We start from the raw sequence: 20,356 nt of genomic DNA, 5'->3' as shown, positions 1-20,356 counted from the left end.
ACACGCACACGCACATTAAAGGCAGGGGACTTGAAAATGGATTTGCACGCACACAGGGGATTGCGATCAATAGCCACCAACATTTATGGCTTAGATTGTTAATGTGAAAGCTGGTCAAAAGAATGAAAATGAAAAATTAAAGGTGTCTGGTGTCAATTACATGAAAAGTTATGCCATAATTTACTTACTGGGATGTATGCCTGTGTGTTCGTGTGTCCATGTGCATGTGTGTGCAGAACCAGATGTACATGTAGCTATCTCTCAAAAGCAAGGGAGTTTCTTTGTTAATTTTGTGGACTGTGTCACTCTCGCTGGTGATCAAAGATGAACATGATTAAGGGAATAGATGTTTGTCTCACATTTCTTAAGATAAGGATGCCCAGAGATGCCTGGTTTTGCCAAATACATACACATGCAACTATAGAGAGTTGTGTGTATGGGCGCACACACACAGAGGCGATCAATCAAACATGCTCCTTTTCACATTGAGTAGCGTGCAATCTGCAATCTACACTCTATAGCCAGTAGTATTTCAGTCTTAAAATTGTCTGGCCGAAGGATAAACCTTATTAGAAAAGAAAAAGCAAAATAATATTCATAATACTTTGCTGTAGACCTATTCCCTTTTGTTGAAAATCATACACTTTTATTTTTGTAAACTTGTGTTAAAATATATAAGCTCACAGAGAAGTGCTTAGCCGTGTCATTCCAGAAAGAAAACGTGTGTAACATTTAAAATACTCCTTTTACGTGATGTTTTGATTTATTTTCATAGTATGATTATGTTTAAATACCAGTGCAATTTAGCCTGACCTCTTCCTTCTGCAATGTAGTAATGCACAGACCATTTACAGTCTTTTAAACGTTTCATTGGGAAATGAACAGCAATGTCCACCACCAGTTGTACTAATGGGGAGAATTCTGAAAACCTTCAGGAAAACCTAAGGGTCATGTGCATTTTCACACTAGGATTGCCACATTATTAGAGTATTATTATTATTTATTATTATTTGTTAATGCTGGACTACGTCTTCAGGTATTGACAAGTATTAAATAAACCTTGTGCTTTCATGATGCTGGGCAGAAATACATATTTCACATGAGAACTTGATTTCTAACACTACACCCTGCTTCTAGTTACTGCTGGGCATATTTTGCTCAAGGAGGACACAGATAGAAAGCAGCTAGAGGCTATCACAAAGAGTCCAGTAACGTAAATATAATAGGGTCAAAGAACAGTATAATAGGATCCTTCTGCTATTTTAAAGTCAGCCAAATGTGACTGTAGTAACTAAAATTTGCCATAAATTCTAGTCAGACAATGTATCAGAATGTATAGCTAAATCTCCTAAATGTGTGGGACAAAGAAATACCAGCCATCAGTCTGGGAAAAAAATCATAATCTGGCTAACACTCTTATGCCTAGGAGTTTTGGGGCTGGTTTTTTCTTTTTTCTTTTTTTGCTTTTTCTTCCCCCCCCCCTTTTTTTTTCTCCTTTCTTTTTTCTTTTTTTTCCCCCCGTAAACAGATGCAATGAAGAGCTCTACTAAGTGCTTTTTAAGTTTGTAGTTTTTTGGTTTGCTTTTTTTTTTTTTCCATGGGGGCTGGATTGTTTCTTGCACACTAGAATTTTGTGCAATTTATCATCACTATGGGCTAAGACTATTTCTTGAGTTTAATACTCATGGTAGTTTTAAAATACTTTTTAGCAGGAGTTTCTGGACACATACTACATGCCATGTTGTTTCCTGACCCATAATCAAAATGCAGTGACCTTCTACCCTTTTTTTGCCCCTTGACCCATGCTGAATTCAATGCAGCCTTTATAAATTTGCAAATCCTTGGACGTAAAGGGGATTTGGTGAGGCTTTGTTCTGAAAGGATCCTTAAAGTTTGCATTTTTAATTAGACAAAGGTAAAGCAACAAACATTGGGAAAAAGATCCTCTCCTGCACATAGGTGATCACTCTTAATTTCTACGGTGGGAAACTACATCTTAAAAAATGTACCCTGCAAACAGAAAAGCAGTTGCAAACGAAGGAGATCAGGAGGTTATGAATTGCACCAAATTAGCAATGTGGTACAAATCACTTTCATGACGTAAGGGATAGCTAGGCCACAATCTTCCGGCGCTCCTCATCTCCAAGGACCGTGTGGATCCCGGTGACCCGGGGAGAGGGGAGAGCCAGCGATTTGATCTGGAGCTACAGGCGCATTCCCTTATCTCCTTTGCTATCAGTCAGTTTAAAGGACACCGTAATTATGATGGTGATAAAACAATGCCCGCTTATGTGTGCTGAATAAATAAAGAATGTTTACAGCCCCAGAATGTTTCAATTCCAATTAAACGCTATCAAAGAAAAGCCCCTCTCGGTCCCTCCCCCCTCCCTCCCTCTCCCCCACGACTCCCTATTTACCTTGTTGGTTGTAATATGGCCCTATGAAATAAACCGGCCTTCCAGTTTGCCATTAAGGCCACATCGGGAGGAGGGGGAGGAGGAAGAGGAGAGGGGGTGTGAGACAACATGCACTCCCGGTCCCACAATTACTTTGGGTCGCCTGCATCCTCTCCCTTTCTTTTTTAAATTTATTTTGCTATTATTTGTTTATTTTTCAATTGGCAAAGGCGTGATGATGCAGGGGGGAAAGGCACTTAAAGATCCTGCTCCAACCACTGGCCGAGGGAGTCAGGCCGAATTAATCCAGCGCCCTTGGGCACTGGAGGAGGGGGCTGCTCCCTCCACCCCCCGGCTGCAACCCCGCTGAGGCCTCGGGGAGTGGGGTCTCCCCACCGCTCCTCTTCCCTCTGCAGTGGGGAGCCTTGGAAACGGGAGCCTGGAAATGCTTCCCACTCACTAAGACACAAGGATCATTTCAAATATTCATTGTATCAGCAAATCTCATCATAATCAGATTAAAGCAAGGTTTGGGGGGGAACTGCCTGTGTTTCTGGGTGCGAAACGCGGACTGTACTACAAAGAAAGCAGAAAACGGGTTCCTCTCCCCCTGCCTTGGTTGCATGGGGGAAAAATGAAAAGCAGTAATTTTTGTGAAAAAAGGACACTTTAAAAAACGGTGATTCTCCCCATTCCACCCCAGATAGTGTATTATTCTCAGAGATTGTTTTCCTTTTAACTTTATGCTTAGCATTTTTATATGATGCTCTTATTTGTTTTTAACTCCAGAGACTATTTCCGCTGTGGAATACACTGAGGCAGATTTTCTTCACACAAATTTGCTTTTAGCTTATCTCAGCCAAGGGAACAGCTTTTCTACATTCAAGCTTTAAAATATATATTTCATTGAGTTGTCTGGGGTGAGATGTTTACATCCATTTTGTGGGAGTGAGGAACTGAGTGCATTTTTCAGGTCTGCTCGATAGACGCAGGCCCTTTTCCTTTTGAAAGTTTAGACCTCCAATACCCTCAATTCTACTGGCAGAATTAGGATGGACTTGGAGGGTCCTAAACGTGACCATTCACTAAGGCGGGGGGCTTGCAACAACGTGCTCGGCAACTTAATGTTACGCGAAAAAGAGCAGAGTGTAAAAGAATGGAATACAAACTCTCCCGACATTTGTAGTCGCTTCCAAAGTGGACCGTGCATTTTAAAGCTCATGGGAACGTGTCTGTTTTGGAGCAAAAAGAAGAGAAGGTAAGTGTTTATCCTTGTATCCGCCAGTTCGGGTAGAAACAATGAAAGAACAAAGGGAACCACTTCTCCGTGTGAACATTTCACATTTTCCTCCTCCGTTTGAGCCTCACGGCGAGGGGCTGGCGAGGGGACTCGCTCCAGCTTTACCTTTGCCGGCGGGTCGGGCACGGGGAGAGAGCTGCGGGGCGGTTCGAGTCACCCCCCGTTCGTCGCCGGAGCCCGCCGCGAGCCGAGGCGCAGGTTCCATGGCCCTGGACTCACCGGAGAGTCCCGGCGAGCCGCGGCCGGCGGGAGCAGGGCCCGGACCTTTGTGTGCGGAGCCCGCCCGGCCCCGCGCTGCCGGCAAGGACCGAGCTCCCCGGTGACTGCCGAGCCGGCGGGAGAGGAAGCGGAGGTTAGGAGCCGAGGTGGGGGGGATGGGGGGTGTGGAGGGAGAAAAAACCCCTGGAATTATTTGCAAATCCCATAAATCGCGTGGCAGAGCGGTGGGGGAGGGGCCGGGGGCGAACAAACGCCGCGCGCGCGGGGCCTCGCGCGGACCGTTACAAGGGGGGGCGGCGGCCCGGGACACACAGACACGCACGGACAGACGCGCGGACACACGCGGGCACACACACTCGGTGTTTACAGCCGCGGAGGGCGGCACGGCCCCGACTCGCCGTGCGGGACCGGCCCGGCCCGTCCCGGCCCGGGCGCCATTGGCGCGGGGGCTCTCGGCCGCTGACCTTTCACCCCCCCCATCCCCGCCCGCCGCTTCCTCTGCTGCCCCGACCACCTTCCTACCCACAATGCCCCGCGCCGGCCGCGCTCGTGCCGCGCTCGAGCCTCCTGCCGCTGCCCCCCCTCCCCCCGCGCCATTCCCCCCGGCATTCCGGGAAAACCCGGGAGCGGCGGCGCCTCCCTCGGGAAGCGCCGGGGCGGGATCGGGGTGTCCCTGTGGTGGCGGCGGTAACGGCCGGGCGGGGGCGGGGCAGAGGCGGGCTCGGCCGCGTTTGAACGGGAGCGCCGGCGGAGGGAGCGGCCGGGAATCCTGTCACCTGCCTGGGGGGGATCGCTGACCGCGGGATGTGGGGGGAGCCCCTCGGCCGAGGGCTGTGTGGGGCGGTGGGGCACAAGGGGGGTCTGACATCCTCGCCTGCCCGGATGCTGGGGGAGCCGGGGCGCTGGGAGGAGGATTTGCCTGTTGAATTTCATCGCGCGTAGACGTTAATCTCGTGTTTTAAAGTACCTTGTCAGTGGCTTTAGGGAAATCAAACGTGACATTAATCAAATCACACAAATGTAAACAGTTATAAGTTAAATCCTAATATTATGCAATTATTTAAATCGAGCCGTGGTTTTTCCTCCGTGTCATGTTGTGGCACCCACTCTCTTCCTCACATGCTTTGAGTTTTGTGCTGGATTCCCGGTGTCTCGGTGTCTGCTCCACATGGTGTTCTGAGCATGGGGCCACGAATGCACTGGGCTGCAGGTGGCAAAGGACTGTAGCTTAAATATCGCCCGGACACCTAACGAGGCCCATTAAGGTTAAAAAGCAGGACGCTTTTGAGAATCTGAGGACAAAATCCTCAAATTATACCTTGCGTTAGTACAGTTGCGGCGTTTGTTTCCCCGTGTGGGTGTGTGAAGCGGGTGATCCCATGTGGAAGCTCGAGAAGGATGCTTGGGTGGCTGGGATGTGCGCAGAGGTTCCTTTGCAGCCTCAGTGGGATTTTTAGGCGAGGTGACACGTGAAAGACCCACTACATTGCGAACAGGGGACGAGGGATGTTGGGCAGGCGGGCTTCGACGGGAGGCACAGCACGAAGGCGAGTTTGGGGAAAGGCGAAGATGGCAGGCAGGATACGCTGGGAAGCGGCCGGCGCTGCGGGCAGTTGGCCTCTCCCCGGCTTCGCCCTTCGTGCCGGCCCTTCCCGTTCGCCTCTCCCGGCGGGGAAGAGGGGATTTGGGGGTCAGGGAGGAGAACAATGCTGAGCCGCCCTTTGTGCCCAGCACCGTCCCCTGAAGGGAGGGAGCGCGCAGTGCAGCGGGGCCGCGGCGCCTCTGTAGTGCTGCCGCTCTCCTGCGGGCAGTGCTCGCGGCATGCGGGGCAGGAGCCCGGGGCAGCGGGATCAGGGTTCCCATAGGCCGCCCGCCCGACCCCGGGATAGGCTCAGGAGCGGGGCTGGCGCCGCGCCAGCCGGGCAGCCCCGCTCGCCATGCGGGGGCGGGAGAGCTCGGGGGCGAGCGAGTGGCTGCGAGAGTAAACTCGTGGGTGCCCTCGGCGGCGCGGCGCGGGCACGGGGGATTCCGAGGGTGAGCGGGGGTCTCCCGTCCGCGGGGCGGGCTCCGGGCAGGCTGCCCTCGGGAGCGGAGCGGCGAGCGAGCCCGCAGGAAGCGGCGGCGGGGCCGGAGGAAGCGCGGCCGGGGCTCCCCCTGCTCCCGGCGCTCCCCATTGTTCCCCGGCCGCCTCTTTTCGCGCCGCTTTCCGCCGGCGGGGAGGAGGGAGAGCCCCGGGCCCCGCACGCCGTGTGCTCGCAGGCAGCGGCGCGGGGGAACCCGCCGGGAAATCGGGTTCATGAGTAGAGAGGAGCCTTTAGAAGTGCCATCCACTGAGGGAGCTCCGTGAGGCTGTAGCTCACGTGTTACTTGAAAGGTAAAAACCCCCCAACTACCGCAGCGGAATTGTTCATAAAGTAACATCTGTTTCTGGGTGGATTTTAGAGCAGGACTTGTTAAAGAAATTGGGAAAAACTGCTCCGACCCACTGGATTTGGATTAATAAATGTAACCAAAGATAATTTTGGAAGGAACTATTCTCTCTATAAAAACGAAGATTAATCTTATCGTGTTTTTCATATAAGCACCGTGATGGATTCCCCCCCCCCCCAAGTGATTGTTTTATGTTGATTTGAGATTTTTAAAGATTTGTTTTACAGGAAAAGTATTTGTTGCAATTTTCCCCCTGAAAATAATTAGAAATGAATTTTTTTTCAGTACACCATTTCAGACTGAACTTTCTCATGTATTTACTTAGGAGAAGAATTAAGTAACTTGATGTTCAAGAATATTTCCAACAAGTGCCCTTAATAATCTAAGGGAAAAACTACGTATTTGCACATTGTTTCTGGAAGATTAAATTAAAACGGGTAGGGACTCGTATATGTGGTAAGGAAAGAATTTCTGGAGAACTGGTTATTTTAAGAATTTTTTTTCTAGGAGAACTGTGATTATTTTTAGCGAGTTATGTCCGAGTGCTTGCGAATTTATTTTAAAATATTAGACGTGATGTCTAGACTTTTTAAAAAAAATTAAAAATCTGGCAAGAAATGAACATTTTGCATAGATCGTGATCAGTAAGTAAAAGAAATTAAAGGTTGATGTTTATGGATATCACCTAGCTGAAAATAATTCTGAAGTGACTTTTCTTCCCCCACGCACACTTGCGAAGTTGCATGCTTCCAGTCATTGTTTAAGATAATACCGTTTGGGACTTTTCCTTCACTCTTGGAAAACTTGCAGGCTTTTGCAGGACTCCTCCACTCCTTCAAACAAAAACTCAATTCAGTTTAGATGGTAAAAACATCCATATTATTCAAAAGCTGAAGATGCAAGTAACATGTAGCAGGAAAACACCACCCTGGTAATGTCTAAAAGCATTAGCTGTAAGATCGAGGAAAGCAAGATTTTTGTTTTGTTTTACTTGTCCTACTTGAGTATTCCGGAGATGCATTTGCTTTTGATTGCTGCTTGGGAATTTTCAGAGGGTTACTGCAAATTTGGAAAACTTCATTCAAAAGGACATTTAATACTTTTGTATTTACTAAAACAGTATATCTCTATTTGAAAACTATCTAATTGAAAGAGAAGATTAAAAAAAAATAGGGAAAAACCTTTTGTTGCCATTCTTCATTACTTTTTATTTTGTATTTGTCTGAAATATTTTATATATTAATTTCTTTTCAGAGGAGCATTGTTGTTCCTTTTAATTGGGAAGTACCATGTTATAAAAATTACCCACATTCCCGACTCTGAAGTACCATAGTAAGATTGACAAAAAATGATCCGAGGCTTGTGTGCTTAATTCACCAGGAATGTTAAGCTTCCCATATACACCCTATGTGGTCAAGTTAGACTTTCTCTCTTAGATAGATTTTAATGGTCAAAGTTGTACCTGGAGGAAATATATCTATGTATATCTATATGGAATTGAAATGAGATGGTAACTAGCAGTGGGAATGCAGCTCACTGATCGAAAGAATTTTTTTTTTTTATTGCATTTGGCAACCTCTTTCTTTCAGAGACACAATACAATTAATTAACATATTCTGGGGCGTGTTTTTGAGATTGGGAAGTGGTGGCCCCTTGTTGAGAAGAAAACACTTTAAATAAAAAAGTAACATTGTCTTGTCCAAATGGTAGTGGGAAAAGCAGAGTAGTATTGCTTATCCAGCCCACGGATGCGGTTGATTTACTCCAATTTGCTTTAGCATATAACAAACCAGCTTTTCCTTTCCCACGCTTATATTAGATATATGTGTTTTGTTTATACAAACCCATCTAAAATAGCTCTGCATTTAAGAGATTTGATGGGAAATTCAGCATGTTTCTCGTATTTAATATGTGGTATAGATACCAGTCCTGAATTGAAATCAAATAAATGTGACCTGTGACACAACACAGTATCACAATGCTGATCGTGACACCACAAACATGAAAAGAAGGCTATTAATTTATATGGAATGTTAATTTAGCAAATCCTACATAGAAATATGCCTATAGAAGTAATCCGAGGCTTGGTTTTGGAGTGATGCTATGTAAATGTATTTAATATAAATCCAGTGAATTAATACATACCTCATAAAAATCCAAACTTTGAAATGAAGCATTCTTCTTTGAAGAAAAGCTCTACATTACATTTAAGTTGCATATAATCTACATTCCAGAGTTTACTAACCCAGCTTTTCGGGGCTTAATATGACATTAATATTCAATATGGTTTGCTAGAAGTTTATTTAAGGTTCTTTTTTATCATACTATAATTATCATTACTTCGACTTGACTCGTATAAAAATGTGGTTAGCATTTAAATGTTTTTTTTAATATAGAGTATTATAAATTAACTGTCACATTTAACTTCTTTAACTTGTATCACTTAGAGAATGTTAAATCTTTAAAAGGAAATAATCACTGCACTTAAATACATCCCATTCTAGGTTTCCTTTATTTAGAATTTTGTTTTGAGATTGTTCATTCAAAGAAAATCCCTTGTTTCATGTTTACTGTAAACCTCAGTCTGAAATTAACATTTAAATGCCAACACTAGTAACAGAAGCAGTACTTGAAAACCACCAATTTTACCCATTGCTGCTAGCTAAGTGGAATTTACCAAAGTCTCCAAAGGTGATAATACAATTAAAAGCAAGAAAATGAATGTAATAGTTGGTGGAATTATTTTCCTCTTTTTTGCAGTCCTAGAAGAGACTACAAAATTTGTAAATATGTTCGCATAAAAGAAAATAGCACAACATATGAAGAGGCATGGTGTTCAGGAGATGCACTGACATGACCTCCAATGCTGCTACCTGTACTTGCATGACATGTAAATATACAGAGCAATGCAAATTCCTGATCACCAAGTGACTACATGCTAAATGTTGAAATGTCTAAATTATTCAGTACATTGCATTTGGATAGGTGTTAAATACAGATTTTAGCAGTATATTAAAGAACAGGAAGAGGATAAAGAAAACTTTACTCTTTCTCGATATAATTCAAGAGTAAGCATGTAAAGATACATTTACCTTATTAATGTGGGCTCTGTAGACATGCTATGTCTTTCATAACTGAACATGGGTAGAAAGAATTTGTTGGATCTAAGGCAGACTGCCATTTAAAATGCAAGGGTCAACACGTAAGAGTCGCATTTTATTTTGTGTAAAGTGACCATTTCACTTCTGCCTTCTCAGAAATGAAGCCAATACCCACGATTAGAAGGTATATCAGCAAATGCTGTTAATGATTTAAAACCACATAAACAAAAGGCAGACAAGCATCAATGTATTTTAAATGGATAATCAAGGGACAGATTATTCTACCTATTGAATATCACTAAGCTACTGCAATTTTTCTGTTTTCAGTTGCATCTGTTTAGCTGCAGCATGTATCCTTTTGCACATAGGTAAACATCACAGCTTTCTCAACAAAGACCCAATCTGAAAATGGAGTAAAAATTACTATGAGAAGTTTGCTTTCTGGAAGGAAGTGAGTTTTCCTGCTCTACAGCTCCAAGTCCCAATATCAATTTATGTTTTCTAATATAGTATGCATTTTATACCAAGTCTCTGCTTTTTCTGTTATTTTTGGAAGATTTTTCTGATGATTATATACAACTGGTAATGTAGTTTTGTAAATTAAAGACTTTTTCTCATTCAATGCTTTGTTTTATTCACTAACATTACAATATGGTTTTGCACATTTTAGGGAAAAAAGGTGACATTTAAACCAAGCATTCAAAAATCTTAGTTATACTGTTGGAACTGGTTATTTTGTAGTAAAAATGTGGGAGTATTGTCTTTGTTTATGAAGCTGAAATGCTATTCACTCATATATGTTAATGTTTTCTTGAGGAATGCCTTGAACTTTTACAAACAGTTTGCAATTGGAGAATGTAATTTTCTTTCACTTACACATTCACTGTTTGTGAAAGTATCTAAGAAAAATTGAATCACAGAATTGTCTTGTAAGTTGCTTATATTCTGTCTTGTTTGGCTCCTAGATTTTGTAGGTTCCTTTAAACGAATTGGATTTTCTCCTTGCATTTAGATTAACAATAAAATTCATTCTTACTCACTGAATTATATTCCTCTCTAATTATTTTAATGTCTTATATATCACTATAAGAAGGACAGGCTTCTTTTTTAAAAAAAGAAAATTGGTCTTCTGTGTCATGTCAGTGCTTATTAAATACTACAATCATAAGAACATATATGATACAAGATTTTATGTTCTGATTCCATAGCTGTTATAGGCTTAGTGGTTGCAGTATTTATTTAGTGGTAATGCATTTCTTTTCCTATTTTGCATTTCAAAGGTCTTCTCTAAATGATTGTTTTACAGAACTATCAAGAGGTTATCTAAATTTTACCATCAAATATTACACAATACCATAAAAGTGGTAGTCACAGAGTTTCTTCCAGTCCATGTATATTCTTTCTATAGAAAGAATTAAAGAGAAATCTATAAGAAGACAACAAATGTTCCATTAAATAATTGAATATATTAGGCTTGACTGAATTTTGACCACAGCAAAATTTCAGGCTCCTCAATATTGAGCTGATGTGTTACGTGGTGTGAGATTTGAATATTTTTATTTGAAAACTATACAGTAGGTTTTTCACAAATACCTTCTGTTTGCTATGGTGCAGCTTTAATCAAGTTGTAAAGTAATTAGTTTTTTCTTTGGTGGTTCTTCTTTATAAAACTAAAGATTGAGCTTTAAAATAGCTAACATTAAAATAAAGAAATGCTTGGGAATTGATTATGCTAGTTGGTTTTCAAAGAAGAAATTGCAGGAAGACCTCAATGAATTTAAAAAAAAAAAGTGGTGAGAAAAATGTACAATTGTTTGTTACAATACAAGTTTTACAAAATGTATAAATTCATCCAACAAAATATGTTTAATATATTTCCATTTTAAAAGGATATTTATTTTAATTTACCTGTCAGGGAAATAAAGGATAGATTTGCTGCTGTACCGTGACTTTTTTTTTTTTTTGGTTAGGGTTAGCAGAATCATTGAGAATGCTTTTTAAATTAGATGTCATTTTCTTGACAAGAATGAAGAAGGGCTGCGATGTTGTATCTATCCGCTTCAAATAATTTGCGTTTTTTAAAAAACACCAGGATATATTAATTGCTTTATTTTCTTACAAAGTAATTGCTTGCACCTGCAATTTTCAGGGTATTTTTATGAGCTTTTAAAGTAATAAAAATAGTGTTTTAAGTATGTTTTATAACAAATGGTTTTATGTTCAAATTTGTGTTGTTCAGTGTTGATAGGACATTTGGTGGAGGGTGGGGTTTTTTTTTGAGAGCAGTCTTTGATTTTACACAACTGAAACATACTACATTCCAGTCCCCTCCCCCTCCATTTTTTCATGTATCTTGAAGATTTCTCAACTCTTATGGCTATTTGGAGCGTATTTTTACAGATAAATGCTTAGAATGTTCCCCAAATGGCTGCCATAATCTCATGTTTGGTTGGGCCCTCCATCTAGGAAGCTACCTCCATGGTTCCTTTTTGCCTGCCTGCCATTCTTCCTCTATCGAAATAATTTCACTTAAAACTTTCAAGGAGAGAAAAGCGCTTGACCTAAGATATCCCACATACAAACTGCAGACTCAGATGTCTGCAGGGGGTAGAGTTGTGCACATCCCACCTCTCCCCTTCCATGTAGCAGTTTGTTAACTAATAAAACATCTGCACTTGCGTACGGGACTATGACAAAGTATAAAATATAACCTGCATATGTGGAGGTCTAGCTAGTGATGTGTCCAGGAATGTACATAATTCAGTAGTGATTTGTACAGATACCAGTCCAGCTGCCCTTGCAAAACCATCGTGAAAAATACAGCCCACACACAAATTCTGCTTCTCCACCTTTTATCATGATAAAGAAGATGAATCAATGATATCTCCCTTGCCCAACACAAAATACAAACAAACAAACAAATAAATAATTAAATGCTAGGCCTGGGGCAAGTGAGTGACCAGAATTTTGCAAGGCTGCATTTAATTTCTCTGTGCTCCTGATAATCACTACAATTAGTTCCTTCTGCTACTGGCATATCTGCTTACAATGGAGAATTGAATAGCCTGAGATTTTCCTCTCTGCTGACCACCTCAACTCGCTCGCCTCAGTTTTTTTTTTTTTCTTTTGCCCCCACCCCTTAATTAAGAGAGACAACAGAATTACAGAATTGTTTTACTAAGAAAGAAGCCCCAAGTGCCCAACTCCTAGAAAGCCATGTCCACCTCTGAGTAAAAGTAGAGAACAGCTGTATCGAAGAAGGTTTGTTTTTGTGTGTCTGCGGCCTCCCTGGTTTCTCTATTTGTCAGCTCTCCCGCTCAGCATCACTTTCGCTGCCGTGGCAGGAATAGCCAGGCAGCGCCGCATCCACGCCATGAGTTTTGAGGGAAGAGGAAAGAGCGGGATTAATAATGCATTAGCTTTGCAGCCCCATCGCAGGGAAAATAAACAAAATAGTAAAAGTTGCGGTGAGGGCAGGCAAGTGGCGTAATAGCGAGAACGCATTAGTCCTGCAGGCACACCGAGGGGATATAAACAGGATAATAAAAGTTGGGAGCGGGAATGCATTAGTCCTACGGTCACATCAGGGGGAAAATAAACAAGATAGTAAAAATGATTTCTGGGGGGTGGGGAGGGGCGGGCGTGGGGCGCGTCCCCCGGCCTTCCTGAAGGGGGCCCGCCGAGCGGCAGCGCGGGTGGGAGCGGGGCGCATGTCCGCCGCCTCCCCGCCCCGCGGCCGAGGGGCGGGCGGGGGGCAGCGCGCAGCGCGTGCGGCGCTCGCGGGGGCGGGGAGGGCCGGGCGGGACGCGGCGCCGCGCGGGCTGTCCCGCGGCCCCGGCGCGCGGGGGGGCCCGCCATGTCCCGCGCGGGGGACGGGCCGTGGCCGCGCGCCGAGGTGGGTGCGCGCGCGGGCCGTCAGGTGCGCGTGGGCGCGGCGAGGGGCGGGCGCGCGCCGCCGGCGGGGCGCCGCGCGCGCTCCCGCGCGCGCTCTCTCGGGCGGGGGCGGCGGCGGGGGGCGGAGGGGGCGCGCGCCCGGGCCGCCGCGGCGGCGCTCACGTTCCGCGGGCGGCGCGCGAACCCTCGCGAGGAGGCCCCGGGCCGAGGCCTGCCCGCCCCGCTGGCGCGCGCGCAGTGCGCCTGCGCGCCGGCGCCGCCGCCGCCGCCGTGCCCGCCCGCGGAGCCGCGTCCGCCTCAGGAGCCGCCGACGCCGCCGCCGCGGCCCGACCGACACAGCCTGGCCGGTTGGTCGGGCGGGGGCGAGACGAGGCGCTCAGGCGGCGGTCATGGGCCCCGAAGCGCTGCCGCGGCGGCGGTGGCGGCGGCTGCGGCTGAGTGACTGAGGGGAGACCCCGCCGGGGGAGGGGGCAGGCGGAGGGCGAGGCGCGTGTGGCGTGCGCGGTGTTGACGACGGTGTTTTTAACCCTTAGATGGTCTCCAGCGAGCCGCTGCTGCTGCCGGTGTCACTGGAGGGCGAGTTCTCCAGTAGCATGAAGGAGATGATCGGCGGCTGCTGCGTGTGCTCCGACGAGCGGGGCTGGGCCGAGAACCCGCTCGTCTACTGCGACGGGCACGGCTGCAATGTCGCAGTGCATCAAGGTGAGCGGGCAGGCGAGGGCAGCGCACCCGCTCCGGTCTTTAGCCTCGCCACTTCCTTCTCGGTGCTCCCGGTCTTCTTCCCTCGGGCCTGCTTCCCTCCCTCCCCCCCGGCCGTTTTTCTCCCCTTCTTTCCCTCCCCTCCCAGCTCCTTCTTACCCATGAAGCCTGCTTCCCTGTTTCTGAGGCCACGTGCTTTCTGGTTTGACTTGCTCTGTCATCTTCTGTCTTTCCAGACTGGCTGTCTTTTCCCTCACATGAGACTTACTGTATTATGTCCTCCTATATTATGGCTGTGAGAAAGCAAGAATCCCCCTTTCCGATTTTTTTTTCCCCTTTCCTCTTCCCCCTGTATGTTTTCTGTGTCTGTGCTTCCCAGTCTGCCTTTGCACCCTGTTAATAACCTCATCTGCAGCATTCCAAAGACTATCTGAAATTGCTTTCCGTCTTCGCAGAACTTCTGGCAGTTACTGCTCTATTTCTTTCTTCCCATACTCGATCTCTGTTATCCCTGCCTTTCTCAAGTTTGAAAAATTTATTTGAGGGGCAGCCAGTGTACAAGGAGGGTCTAGGATTGGAAGGGGTGCGTAGGAAAGACTTAGGTGTCATGTGATTTCTATCTCTGCCTGCCTTTCCTTGAATGTCATTTGTCTGATGTTTCCTGGTAGATGAAGAGACTTCCTGTTGTGGTTCTGCAGGGGGAGGGTGCTGTTTGGAATGGCTGATGCTGGATTTGTTTGGCTTAGTGGAGGCTGGTTGGTTGGTTTCCAGCTCAGCTCAGGAGCTGGCATGTTCCCTCTGTGTGATTGTTTTGTTTCTGTCAGTCTGTTGACCCTTCGTGTGAGAGCAGAGGAAGAGACCATTCTGCTGCTTACATTGTAAGAAAAGAAGTCATCATAACTTCTGCTTTATGGTAGCAGAAATAAGGAGTAAGATGGTTTTTCTGTACCAACTCCTAAGCAGTCGTATGAACTCCATGACTGGCTTTTTGGCTACTTAAAGGTGGTGGACAAATTGGAGGAGACAGAAAATCCTAAATCCAATTCATTAGTCTGAATGCCTAGTGCATATGAGAATACTGCTACTGTGTGTCTTATGCTTGGTCTTAAATTGTGCTGAAGATGATACAATATAGTAACTGATTGTTCCAAGTATATGCTCCCTTGTAATTTGACAAATAGAGAGAAATAGTAGTAATTTAAGGAGAAATGCAAAAGAACTTAATTGTTTCTGTTAACATTGGAATGAACACAGAGGGGAGATGACAGGATCTCTGGAATTAATCTGGTTTTGAATTTGTTTTCTGTTGTCTTGAGAGCTGAGTAATGTTTACCAGTAGGTTGACTACTCTTGTGGAAGCTTAGGATCATGAGAAAGAACACTAAAACATAAATACCTCCAGAAGTCATACCTGAAACAGCTATGTCTCTTGCATTATCTTGGACATCTCCCTTTGTATCTAGAGCCTTGCTAATACTTTCAGTGAATTGGGTGATAGCAGCAGTTGGAACTGAAACAGCAGGAGCAAAAGTCAGTTATAGAAAGTATTCCTAGTAGAGAGAGACACACTTCAGTAAATTAGGTACAGGAAGTTTTTTTTTAAAGTCACATCCAAACCTGAATTGGAATCTGTCAGGAAGTATGCAAGGTACTGCTTGCTCTAAATCCAGAAGCTGTTGCAGAGATCTCAAAAAAAGAAGAACTCTATGTTTTGATTTACTGTACCACTGATGCATTACATCTTGGATTTGATACATCGCATGAAAGGTGGTAGAGTTCTTTTTGTGGCCTTTCTGTAGTAGTAGTCCTCATGGCCAGAGCTGATAGTCTGTTTGAACTGCAGACAGGAATATGACCCATAAAGCTTTATTAACTGCTTTGTTTTTGTTATTATAATTATTTTTAGTTCAGAGAAAGCTTCAAGTGTTAAGGCAAGTTGTGAAGGACAAGATGTCTTCATGTGTTTAAAGAAGCTTTGCATAGTGGTGGAAGTATAAATGAAAGGAAGCCCTGAAACTCTGTAAACAGGATCATGATATATTAGAGCACAAACCTGAGTTATGGACTCTTCTAGGCTCTGGCAGATATAGACGTACTTCACTTCAGCTTTGGTCTTTGCCCAACTCGTGTTGCCTTTGGATCTACTTTCTAGTCCTGTCTCTGAGTGGCATTTTATAGTTGTTTCTTACTCTGCACTGTCACTTGCTAACCTAAACGTATGATTGCACATTTAAAATCTCCCTCTTAATCTCTAAAGAGAAATTTAGAGTCCCCCTCATCTGTGGTTAATATAAATGCAATGAAAACAAGATGTTTTTTTCCTCATGTTAAAGAACTTTTTTTATACCGTAGAAAAGGTTTATCAGAATAGTTTGGCCTGTAGGTACTTGAATAAAGTATTTGAAAATCTGACAGCTGATCTTAATATGACTCCATGTGTGTATATAATAGGAAATTATTTCCTATTGACTTTCCTTCATGGAAATAAAGGTGTATTGGCCAGGTGTTTTTACAGTACTATTGCATTACTATTTTTAATCTCCAAGCTATCACAAATATATTATTTTTATATTATCACAATATATTTGTATATTATAACTACAAGTTACTAATTTAATCTCAGCTTTCTTAATAATTTTAAATTAATAATTTTTTCCTACTTACACACGTAGACTTGGTTTTTGTATTTAAGTAACATATGATTGTTGAGAATTGATCTGACATCATATCTTTAATACTTCAAGGAAAATGTTTGGCTTTTTGGTTCTTTGTTATGTGCTACACCCATACAAATATTAATGTACTCACAGCACTTGTGTTCTTAGATTTTTATTCCCTCAGTTGTTCCTAAAGTTGCTTGATTTGTGTATTTCAAACATGAGCAGTATTGCCAAATTGCTAAACTTATTTCTGTGGAATTTTGTACCAAACTGGGGTTGCTTTTATATAGTATAAATATATAGATGACAGTCTTGCAGATAAATCTGCATGTCTGAAAACCTGTTTCCTAAGGATTTATGTCGTAGCCTGGCTGAAGTTGCAACTAATCCAAGCTCTGATGCTCAGTTCAGTTTGAATTTACAGGTGTGTGAATTTTCTGGGGTAAAAAAGCAAACTTTATCTTTGTTCAGTTCATTATGGATTTTCTGCTTAAGACCAGTTATTTTGCTTACAAGAGTAAGAAAACTGGATAGTAAGTGTACAAATAAATGTCTTAGGAAGAATTCCAATGTGTTAGTTACTTCTAGTTTTCTCTTAAAAAAGAACTCATAATAACAAACATCTGTCACTTGTAGTGAAGTGTCTCACTTGTTTAGCAGGTAAATAAGTAGCAAAACAGTCGCATATGAAACATTGCAGTTTTTGAATGGTCATGCTACTTTTCAAGCTAATGTGGTTTTTTTTTTTTTATTTAACAAGTTCTGCATAATTTTTAAGATGTAAGCTTGTTGTACTTCATTTTTTGTACTTCTGTGATAGGATTTCATGTGTAATGTATGGATGTCAATTTGACTTTCTTGATAATTAAAATTATGTGAGATCAAGCAACAGTAAGCTTTTTTGTAACATTGTTAGTATTGTAGTGCTACTTATGTTTGCTGAAATGTTTTGTCTTGTTCAAAACAGCTTGCTATGGAATTGTTCAAGTACCCACTGGACCATGGTTTTGCAGAAAGTGTGAATCTCAGGAAAGAGCAGCCAGAGTGGTATGTGTTTTGTTTATTAAGTAATGCTAGTTATAATCCTTGTGTGGATAATATTTACCCAGGTGTTACAGTAATAATGGAAAAGAGCTTTGCTTTCTGTTGCAATTCATCTAAATGTTGTTCAGAAAGACTGTCTTTATTTTTTTGAAGTGGATATATGTAACTGTCTCTTAAGTATTCTGACAGTTTCACGGTGTTAGTTTTTTATTTTTTAGGTGGTAGGGTTTTTTTTAGTTTGTTTGGCATTTTGTGCGGATTTTTTTCTTTTTCCATTTTTTTTTGTCCATGGTGTAGGTTTTGGTTAATTTTGTCAGTTTAACACTTAAGTAGTTAGGTACAGGAAGTAAATAAAATCTGTGTCCAATTTTCTTTTACAGCAACTTTAGGTTGCCAGTTAAAAGCTTCAGTCTAGGAACACTCCCAATAAGTAGTGTTGTTAATTTTGAAAACTAATGCTTGCCTGGAAGGTGATACTTTGAATTGAAGAAGTAGTTTCTTTCTGTTTATTTTTTTATGATAAATATTGGGGATTCAGATAATGCTTTTCTTTTTTTTACCTTAGTTACATGAGGTTTTGTTTTGGTCAGACTTATATGTTGTTAGGTGAAACTGGGTGATATCAGGCATTTTTAGAAAAAGAGAATCACGTTTCTCCCTACTTGGCACTTTTTGGTTTGTCTTCCAGCAAAAGATATAGTGAGAGAAGTGAGAGTATTTAGAAAGAGTAAGCTGTTCCTTTGCCTCTGAAAAAACTTTTAACTGGAAGAGAAGATGGTGCAGCATCTTAAAACTGTGTGTAAACTGTTTTTAACCTTCATACCTAAAACCAAATGAAGAGTCAGAGACAAATTTTCAGTTACTGTCAGTGACTGTCACAGTGTTTACATGACTTGTTTGCTGTACCTATTTCCATTTCTAATATAAAGTACTATAGAAATGGTGGCAAGACTTACTGATGAATGAATTTTTGGCACAGGTCTAAAGAATCTCATTCCTCTGCTTTTTCCCACTTTTTGCCACTAATGTTTTCGTAATGCCCTGGGTAATCGAGACTTAGTTACTTCTTCTAAAGCAGACTTGTTGGTGGGAGCAAGAAGGGATTGATTTTTGTATGCTCTTCAAGTATTTGTCAATAGAAAATCAAAACCCTTTCTAAAGAAAGGCTGTTTCTTTTGCTAGGAAGAAGTTTTAAGAGTAGCATTTTTTAATGTTATACAGGTCGACAGCAAAGTTAAAAATACAGAGGAGAGGGAAGGACTGCTGGTGGCTATAAGAGGATGTTCCCAGAGTATGATAGGGAATCCGCATCATGGTTTAGGGTATAGTTAATCCTGGCTTCTTGTGACATAAGGAACGAAAGAGAGCTGTCCAGAGTTCTATAATAAACAATGTTTCACTGCATGATGATAATTTCTTGAGTTTACCAAGAGAATAGCTTTGATAGACTACTTTTCTTTGCTGTTTGAAGAAGGAATAGTGATAAACTTCACTGAATTCTCTGCCTGGTGTATGCTGTTCTTGTTTCCACCAAACAGTGCCTGTTTAGCTCAACAGGTTGATTACTGATTTTGTTTTGAAAAAAAATCCCATTTGTAGTGTAGCGTAGGTTTAAGTGGCTCTCAGGTGAAACCAATTGCCTGTGAGGTGTAACAGCTGAAGTTTTAACATAGACTTGTATGCTAGTGAGTTGGAAACATGGCTGTGTCTGAGGTGCCTTGCTGCAGTTCTTGACATTCAGAAACTAAACTTAAGCACTGACTTCAGTATGGAAACTGGAACTTTACTGTAAGCAATTTACCAGACCCAGAAGTTTTAACACACCTACTTACAAAAGCAAACATCCTTATCATTACTGTATGAGACTGAAGCTTAGTTTTTCTCTTGGCCTTTTTGCCTATAAACAAAACCACAATTAAATTAACTGTATCACCCTGACTGTGCTTCTACTTACTTTTAATCTTTAAAAAGACCTCAGTACTGCACTCAAGGCATATTTTTCCATGCTGATGCTGTCTGTGTTGTGTGTTTTTGGAGTGTGTCTTTCTTGGTTTGTTTTTTTATAAGCTTCAGTTGCTGGGCAAATAAATTCATTCTGATAAGCAACTGCAGTTAATTGCTCACACTAAAGTTCGTCTTGCTTTAACAATGAAAAGAAATGGTCTAACTCAGGAGTACATAACCCAAGCTGGTGGGTCACCAGGGAGGTTCATGTAACAGCAGACTAGGGCCATTGGCTTCCCATGTCCTATCAGGTGTTGTCCGCTGGTGTGTACTGTGTTCCCTTTCTTGGGTGTGCTGCCTCTACGCTCATACATACTGAATGTGGGCAAAAGTGGTGGCTGGCTGACTTCTGAGTTTTCATTGGTGAGCTGGGAGCCAGTGTCTTGGTTGTTGAATGGTCAGTTACTGGTTGGAAAGCAGTGTCCCATGCCGGACAAGTCATACTGAATTTTGTTTCCAGCAGGGTCATGTTTTTCTGTGTGTGTGAGAGAAACTGTGACTTTTCATAAACCTGAACTGTTCAGATAATGGAGATAATGGATATATTGAGGTGACTGGTAATTTTTTGACTTACTTTATAATCCTGTTTATGTAGTACATAATTGAAGG

At 43.0% G+C, this 20,356-nt stretch overlaps 1 protein-coding gene and 1 long non-coding RNA gene across 11 annotated transcripts in view; both read left to right on the top strand.

Annotated features, from left to right (window-relative positions):
• The first annotated feature begins 5,896 nt into the window (after positions 1-5,896).
• Positions 5,897-10,068, top strand: LOC146440897 (uncharacterized). The gene is made up of 2 exons (XR_014849712.1): positions 5,897-6,289; positions 9,774-10,068. It is a non-coding gene; the product is annotated as an uncharacterized LOC146440897 (long non-coding RNA).
• A 3,219-nt stretch (positions 10,069-13,287) lies between these two features.
• MLLT10 (MLLT10 histone lysine methyltransferase DOT1L cofactor) overlaps positions 13,288-20,356 on the top strand; it is a 126,779-nt gene continuing 119,710 nt past the window's right edge. For 8 of the 10 annotated variants that reach the window (XM_085050551.1, XM_085050550.1, XM_085050553.1 and 5 more), the window contains exons 1-3: positions 13,288-13,341; positions 13,874-14,042; positions 17,667-17,746. In XM_085050551.1, the coding sequence (XP_084906677.1) occupies positions 13,303-13,341; positions 13,874-14,042; positions 17,667-17,746 (288 nt within the window). In that variant the 5' untranslated portion in view covers positions 13,288-13,302. Of the gene's footprint in view, positions 13,342-13,601; positions 13,688-13,873; positions 14,043-17,666; positions 17,747-20,356 lie in introns of those variants that run through there. The other 2 variants (XM_085050549.1, XM_085050555.1) reach the window with 2 other exon arrangements.

The sequence above is a fragment of the Lichenostomus cassidix genome, chromosome 2 (assembly GCF_008360975.1).
Source record: "Lichenostomus cassidix isolate B80296 chromosome 2, HeHo_3.0, whole genome shotgun sequence".
Classification (NCBI taxonomy): domain Eukaryota; kingdom Metazoa; phylum Chordata; class Aves; order Passeriformes; family Meliphagidae; genus Lichenostomus; species Lichenostomus cassidix.
The sequence above is the reverse complement of the archived record's forward strand: the minus strand, read 5'-3'. Positions and strand labels throughout refer to the sequence as shown.